Consider the following 8,645-nt stretch of genomic DNA (forward strand, 5'->3'; position numbering starts at 1 on the left):
TTAACTGGTAATCCTAGTCACAAAGTCTGTCATCCATGTGCATTTCTATGCTAGTCAGGATAGCTAGGTTGTTGGCTGGGTCCTATGCTGGTAGAGAAGCCATTGTATGAATTATTGGCATTGCCCAGGGCAGAAGGGAAAAAATATAGTAATGAATGGTGCCCACACAGAGATCAGGATAGCATAGGTCATAATGCAGAGGAACAACCTCCACATTTCAGTAGCTTGATACCACAAAAGCTTATTTCTCAATCACATATGTCCAAAGCGTGCTGGCAAGGGGGATTTGCTCAATGTAGTTGCTCACACATCCAGATGATGGGGGTTGCATCTTGTCATGTGCTCCCAAGATCACCACAGCAGTGATAATAAAAGAGTGGGACAAGTCACCTCACTCTGTTTGGAAAGCCTCGACCTTGAAGTGACACTCTCTTCTCACCTGTCACTGGTCAAAACGAGTCACATTGCAAACCTGCCTTCAAAGAGAGCGAGAATGTCAGCCTTGCCACGTGCCCAGAAGGAAAAGAAGCTGAAATATTTAATAAACTGTAATAATGACCCTCATACCTTTCTCAAAGCAAGGTATCAAAGATTTTCTCAAAGCAAATTATGCTGGTCCAGGGAGTGCTTAAAATATAAATGTTGTGGCAGCATACGCCTGGAAAGACAATGTTGGATTTGGACCGACAAAGCTCACCTGCAAAAATAAATTCTGAATTTCAAAAAGGAAAATCCAGCAGGTGCGGTGGCTCACACCTGTAATCCCAGCACTGTGAGAGGCCAAGGTGGGTGGATGACATGAGGTCAGGAGTTCAAGACCAGCCTGGCCAACATGGTGAAAACAATCTCTACTAAAAATAGAAAAATCAGCTGGGTGTGGTGGCATGCGCCTGTAATCTAGCTACTCGGGAGGCTGAGGCAGGAGAATCGCTTGAACCCGGGAGGTGGAGGTTGCAGTGAGCTGAGATCGTGCCATTGCACTCCAGCCTGGGTGACAGAGCAAGACTCTGTCTCAAAAAAAAAAGAAGAAGTAAAAAAAAAGAAAAAGAAAAAGAAAAAACAAAGAAAACCCACGAATATAACTAAATGGCTGATAGCACACCAAAAAAAAAAAAAAAGTACCACAAATGAGATCCTTAATATGAAAGGAATGATAGTTTTGAAGAAAGAAACATCTCAAAGAGATGAACACTTCTCAGTTGGTTTATAAAGATGCAAAATGTTTAACTTCTGTAGTCATAAAAAATAAAAATTAAAGTAATTGCAATATTATATTCTACCTATTAAAGGGACAGTGATTGAAAGTCTACAATACTCAGTGGCGTTGACTGTGATTAGATGGATATTTTTGTCAAATAGGGTGGGAATATAATTTGATACAATTCTTTAGGAACAGAATTTAAGCAGATGTATCCAAAACATTAAAAATGCTTATAGCTTTTCATCCAACAACACCCAATGCAAGAACGTACTAAAGAAATAATTTGACTAGTTGGTAAAGATGTATGTGTAAAGGCATGTCTTAGTTTGTTATTTGAAGTAGCAAAAGGGAAAAGAAAGAAAGGAAATGTCCTAAAGGCTCAAGAACAGAAGAAGAGTTGAATACGTTGTGGCTCATCCATATAGAAGGATACTCTGAAGCTGTGAGAAGCCATTTTATCAAAGACGATGGAATCATGTGGAAAAATGCTCATATTCTGATGTTAAGTGAAGAAAGTGAGATATAAAATTACACTCATGCCACCAATTTGGTGTAAATAGCTACCTATTCATCCTTTGGATAGGTCCATCTACCTGCCCAAAAATATACACTGAAAGGAAACAGACCACAGGTTAACAGGTCACATCCTTTTTCCACCACTTACTAGCTATGTGACTTTGTCAATCTACTTAATGTCTCTGTGCCTCAGCTTTTTCACCTGTATAAGAAGGAAACAAAAGACTAATGAACTCATAAGATTGTTATAAAGATTAAGTTAGATAATGTATATAAAGTGTTTAATTCAGCACCTAATAAATGCTAGCTATGGTAATAATTATTTGTTATCACTAAGAACACTGAAGTTTAGTATAGAAACTTGTGTAGAGTTTAGTCGGTGCTTACCATTTCTTTGCAGCAATATGATAAAAGAAAATTTTCACAAGGGCAGGTGTGCTGAGGATCCAATGATCAATGTGAGTGGTTAGCATTGTGTATTTGGGGGAGAAGTGGGAAAGAAAGAGAAAGAAAAAAGGAGGACAAAATGTAAGGAGGGAGGAGCAAAAGGAGAGAAGAAAAAAGACAGGAAAAAAAATGAGCAGCAAATCAAAGAACAGACGAATGTGCTATATTAAGTTTAAAAAGGAAATTTGGAGTCTTGAGGAGTTGCTGTTAAGCTGCAAGTCAAACCATAGCTTGCGAAATTTGGAGAAGCCTAGGAGGGAGACTGTAAATGGGAATAATCAAGCCATTTTTATCAATAATCATGGTGAACTAGGAGGAAAAACACAGGTTTTGGAATAGAATTCTGGTAATACCATATATGAATTGTGTGATCTTGATCGAATTACTTAGCCTGACCTGAAAATGGGGCTGATAATTGCTAGTTTGTGAGGATGAAGTAGGATCATATTTGTAGACCTCCACACAGCTCCCAGGACACAGTATATATTGAAGGTTTACTCCAGTTTGGCCTCTGATTTCCTCTGTCTCCTGCAGCAAATCTCAATCTCAGTGCTGGTAGGAAAATGCCTTTGTGGTTAATGGCAGCCTTTCAAGGTGCTTTGGGAGCAAAATCAGATTGTTGGAGGAGCTCTTCATTGGTGTAAAACAAGCTCCCCTCTTTCTCTCTCCAAACTCCCACCCCCACCCCTTGTGTGGCCAGCAGGTTGGATGGTTCTGCAAACAGCCTCTGGATCAATTCATTGACCACAAAATGGTGAGACAATGGGACCACCAAGGGGCCTTGCTTTGCCCACTGGAGCAAAGGTCAGCATCAGATGCGTTAAGAAATGGAAGCAATTTTCTTCCCGAGGGAGTCTTCTATTAGTCATGATTGCCTGCATTTAGACGTACCCTAAACTCTCCAGGGCAGGATTAGGGCAGAATCACAAGCAAAAGCTGGAGAGAGGAACCTGGCCCTGGAGTTGCAACTTGAGCCAAGAGGAATAGAACATTTTTAACTATCTATTTGGACTGTCTGTGCCTCTGGTTTTTCTAACCCACAAATAATGCCACATCTGTCTGTGACTTCTCCGTCTCAAACATGGCTGTGCCCACTGAGTGAGCAGCATCTGCTGATTCTTCCTCTATGCTTCTGACAGCCAAACCCTCTCATCCATGCCCCCTACCATCACCTTAATGAGGCCTTCTGTCCACCTACATCCATCCAGCCACTATATTCACTTAGCTGGGGGCTGCACCCTCGAAACACAGAGCTAAGACATTGCCCTGAGCTCCAGGAGCTTACAATCTAATCAGAAAAGAAGAAAAAAGGAACTCCGCACATAAAAAAAGAAAAAAAGCCAGTATTGACTATAAAGGAGCAGTAAAAAACATGGAATTTGTTTCAGATGAGTAGTGCAGAGAGTATCTTGAGTGATTAATGGAGGGAAGGTGTTCTGTGAGCTTTGGAGCTCTGGAAGATTCCTGATAGTGACTCTTGCAGGATGGGAATGCTTTTGATAGGTTTGGAGGGCGTAGTGATGTTGGGACAGTACTCCTATAATCCTTCCAAAGAGATGCTGGAAAATCATCTTCTCTGCCCCACCAAAGATAGATGAAGCATCCACTCCTTTCTGCTCTCACCTGCTTCTTTCTACAAGTTTCTGCTGGTGCCTGTATCCACCATGTGGTAACCATCTGTTGGTATGTTTGTCTGTCTCTCTCGATTCTGAGTTCCTTGAGAGTAGGGATTTTATCTTACTCATTTTTTATGCTTAATGCCTAGCACTTAGTTAAGCATTCTAAGTGTTTTTTGACCTGAACTTGAGTGAGCTAATTTGTGTATATCAGGTAAGGGGAAGCAGAGAGAAGATGGGAGACCCATATAGTTTCATAGGAACCCACACGTGGTCTCTATGCACTGATCCCAGTCTATTCCTTTGTAGTTTTGCTTTACACTTCTACTTGGTAAATGTTTTCCTCTTGAAATAAATGCCCCTTTCCCTTTCCAGGTGGAGCCTCTGTATGAACTAGTGACAGCCACAGATTTTGCCTATTCCAGCACAGTGAAGCAGAACATGAAGCAGGCACTGGAGGAGTTCCAGAAGGAAGTTAGTTCCTGCCACTGTGCTCCCTGCCAAGGAAATGGAGTCCCTGTCCTGAAAGGTACCCCTTTCAGGCAGCTGGTGTCCCTGGTGGAAGCCATAATCTGAAGCAGGCTGGGGGCCAGCCATTTGCCTGCTTCTATTTACCGAGAGGTCAGAATTTAGTCCACTGGGAGATACTACTCTGGCTGTCAGTATACCTGGGTTTTAGCCCCAAGGGTTACCGTGGGTGACAGCATCATTAAGCTGAAGACAGGAGCAGGCTGAGATCCTGTGGTCCACAGCAAGGAGTGGGAATAGACTCAGAGAATCTCTACCCCAAAGAGGGCCTGGGCTGAGTAGGAGAAGCCCTTTGTGCATGTCCTGACTAATATGTAATAAGAAGATTTGGGGGTAGCAGCAAGGATGGGCCACTAGAACTTGACTGTTAAACTCGAGAGTCACGTTGGGGTCACTGCAGTGAGCAGGGCAGCCTGGGAGGGGTGAGAGCCTGGGATCTTATGCTCCTGTTGTGATAGCCTAGCAAGACTCTAAAAAAGAGGCCAGCCCAACACACAAAACAGGGCATTAGGAGCAACTGGTTCCAGGAAGTCTTAGCCCAGGGAACCAGCTGGAGTCAAGGCAGAGCCCACGTGGATGAGGTTAGCTCAATGGAAGGGATATAGAAGAAGGTGTATTCTCAGGCTGAAAGAGTCCAGTTGCCAGACTGGGACTGAGGAATATGTCTCTGGCTCCTTGGACAGGATAGACATAAGCAGAGAAGACATAAGTGAGAACATACGGCCTAGAAGTTCTGCTATCAGCACAAGGACCCCTATGTGAGGTTTAGTTCTGCAGCAAGTGGGGTCAGCTCATCAACTCAAGATTTTAATCTAGGGTTGCTGAACTCTCCCTTGCCTTGTGTGAAATTTGGACCTAGAAACTCGGACCCACCTGAGGCTACACAGTGAAGGTGAGGGAGAATATGGAGCCAGAGACTGGGATGCTTGCAGGGCCTGACCTATGATGGACAATCCTGTAAAGAGGTTTCATGTGATTCAGATGAGAAGTTCCTTGACAGATTACAAATTCACATAGAGAATCACTTCCAAGGAGTCAGAACTGGCCGAAAGTCAGATGAGACAGCTAAGAGTAATGATTTCCCCATCCTCGAGGTATTCAAGCCTAGACTAGGCAATTATTTAGGATGAAATTGAACATCAATGACAATTGGCCTCAGTGACTGCTAATGTAGCTTCTGACACTGAAGGCATTTAAGTATGGGTCGAATGTCAGCTAATGAGTAATTGTCCTCAACAACTCTATGTATTCCCAGGGATGAAAATAAACACCCCTTCATGGCAAAGGCCCTCAGGAAAGGAGTAGGTATTCCTGGCACTGAACCTGCCTATAGCAAGCCATTTAACTAAATATGTGCTCTGTTTGAACCTGATGGAACTGCAGTGATGTGGAGGGCTGAGCTCCAGGAGTTCTTAGCTCCACCTGGCATGATTTACACTTTCTCTGCCTTGTCTTCTCAGGATCACGCTGTGACTGCATCTGTCCTGTTGGATCCCAAGGCCTAGCCTGTGAGGTCTCCTATCGGAAGAGTAAGTTGATTGGAAAAGGAACTCTGGGGAGGTCCAGAGAATAATTCACCAGAACAAGAGCAAGGAGCAGGTGTGGAGTGTGGGGCTGGATACTAGGAAACCTGAGATCCACCCTGCTTAAACTCAGCTTGGGCTGAAATTCCATCTCCATCATTTAATAACTGATGGATTGATTGTTATGCATTTCATTATTTTTACAACGCAGAGTGCTTCATGTTAGAGAAATATCAATGTGTGGCTTTTGTAAGCCATCTCTTTGGATCATTCTGGAATGCTTACCCTCTTTTTCTGCTTAGTATGCTCCTAGTCAGCCCTCAAATTCCAGCACATATGCCCCCTCCTCCATAAAAACTTCCTCTAATCCCCAAAGAATTAGCTAATTCCTCCTGCTGGCTCCCCCAGGACTTTGAACATGTATCTATTATAGCTGTTTGTGCATTGTACTTTGGGTTGATATATCTATCTAACTCCCCTGCATCTATGAGTAGGGACCATGTCCCATTTACCTCTGTCTCAGTAGCCAGACACAGCTGTTGCTCAGTGATAATAGTTGAATTAACAAATGAAAGACTTGGCTATCATTAAGATCCCTTCCAGATCTCAAATTCTTTGGCCAGTTCAACATATAAGAGTTCTCAACCTTTCACTCCTCTCTCACTTTTATTCCTTTCTGTGACTTTTTGGTGATACCGTTCAATATGGAAATGGCACATGTAAAACAAACAACGAACATTTACTGGACACTTTACTATGTAATAGACCCCTTGCTGAGTGCTTGAACTCAGCTTGGGTTGAAATTCCATCTCCATCATTTAATAACTGACCTGGAGCAAGATACTTGACCTCTTTATGCCTCAGTTTCTGTGCCTGTAAGATGAATATGATCATATTAACTACCTCATAGAGTTGTCCTGAGTTTGTAAGGAGGCATATAAAGCATTTGGAATGATACCTTACACATTGTAAAAGCAAGAAAAACATTGGTTACTTTTTAAAGAGCACGTTGTTACTTTGTATCTTATATCTATTAAATTCTTTAATCCTCACAACAACCCCATGAAGTAGATATTATTGATATTCCCATTTTATAGATGAAGAAACTGAGGTTCAATGGGTCACTAACTAACATACCCAATAGTCACACAATTAGGAAGTGTTGAAACCCAGGTTCAGGTCCAGTGGGTCTGCCCCCACAGCCTTTGATCATAATTCCTGCCTGCACTCTTATGTTCCCAGTAAAACACTCAAGGTTGTCCACCCTCTCGTCTTGCACCTCAACCATGCCCCTAGCAGTCATCTTCCCAGTGAGTCTGCAGTCTCACAACCACAGGGTTCCTATCGGTTGGAGGAGCCCTTGGGAACCATGCACTCCAGCTCTCTTATTTTTCAAATGGAGAGGCCCAGAGTTATTAAGTAATTTACCCAGAATTACACTGTGAGGTAGTGGCAAAGCTAGACACATGATATATCATGATGGAAGTGATTGATGACCTGCCAATCTCACCAACAATTAAAAATCCTCAAGTGAAAGCCAAGTGTCAGGGTGTGGAAAGCACTGGTGTCTGTTATCACCTCATCTACAACATCCACTTCTCGCAGTAGATAACACAGCTCCCATTATATAGGTTGAGAAGAAGATAACTATCCAGCATCCTATAGGTAGGAACTGTCTAAGCTGGAAGCATTCATTCATTTATTTATTCATCCATTCGTCCATTTAACACATGTCTAGCAAGGGCCTCCTCTTTGCCTGCCTAGCTGCTAGTTGAGCAAATAAGATATAGCCCCAGTCGCAATCAAGATTTTGCTTGGAAAAGGAAGGCCAATATCATTTGAATTGTCCCATAAAGTTCTTTAAAGTTTAAATTGTAACAACTGCTACAAAATTCTCAGAGAACTTAAAATACGAGGAATTGATGGAGAGTTAGGAGTCGCAGGGAATTGATGGGGAGTGGGAGAGTCAGAGAAGCTTTTCCCGAGGAAATAACACTTTTACTGAGATCCGATGGGTGAATTGGATTGGCCAGGTGAGTAGAGGAGGGAAGAGTGTTCTGGGCACGGGGGGAAAGCCTATGCAAAGGCCCTGTGGTAGGCAAGAGCATGACAAGTACAATGGCCAGGAAAATGGCAGCAGGGAGCTCAGAGATTCAGACTCCCAAAGCCTTTAGGCTTACATAGCTCATCCAACCCCAGTAAGGCACCAGAATATAAGAAGTGCTGATTGATGCTTGTTGACCTTCTTTCTTATAGATATGCCCATTGATGGGAATTGGAATTGCTGGTCAAATTGGTCTTCATGCTCTGGAGGACATAAGACAAGACAAAGGCAGTGTAACAATCCACCTCCTCAAAATGGGGGTAGCCCCTGCTCAGGCCCTGCTTCAGAAACACTTGACTGCTCCTAGCAGATGATACAGCAGTGGGCTACAAACAGTGAGAGCCCTGAGCCCTCAAGAACTCAGGCCAGCTCAGCCCTACACCAGTTTCCACCTGGAGTTCATGCAAGGGCGAAAGGCAATGCCATGCAAGCTGTTTAAAATAAAGATGTTAGCTTGTAAAATGCAAGTTGATTTAAATAAATACTGAGTTAAAGGCTTAAGCATCTTTGTAATCCTCACCTTACTCACTCTACAATTTTACTTCACTCATATTGACTACCAGACAGGAATTGTGTTGGAAGTTGTTCACATTTCAGTTCCACTCTCTAGCCATGACTGGCATAAATAGGTGCTTAATAATGAATCAATGAATAAATATTAACGTGTTCTTTCCTTGACAGGTACAAGGTCTTGTTCAATAATAATGGTA

The 8,645-nt window shown here is 42.7% G+C and overlaps 1 protein-coding gene across 1 annotated transcript in view; it reads left to right on the top strand.

Moving 5' to 3' along the window:
* C8B (complement C8 beta chain) overlaps positions 1–8,439 on the top strand; it is a 37,446-nt gene extending 29,007 nt beyond the window's left edge. Inside the window, exons 10-12 of the mRNA XM_032136320.2 lie at positions 4,156–4,309; positions 5,769–5,837; positions 8,088–8,439. Coding sequence (XP_031992211.1) covers positions 4,156–4,309; positions 5,769–5,837; positions 8,088–8,242 — 378 coding nt within the window. The 3' untranslated portion in view covers positions 8,243–8,439. The remainder of the gene's footprint in view (positions 1–4,155; positions 4,310–5,768; positions 5,838–8,087) is intronic.
* Positions 8,440–8,645: the final 206 nt, after the last annotated feature.

Source organism: Hylobates moloch, unplaced genomic scaffold, assembly GCF_009828535.3.
Source record: "Hylobates moloch isolate HMO894 unplaced genomic scaffold, HMol_V3 SCAFFOLD_18, whole genome shotgun sequence".
Taxonomy (NCBI): Eukaryota; Metazoa; Chordata; class Mammalia; order Primates; family Hylobatidae; genus Hylobates; species Hylobates moloch.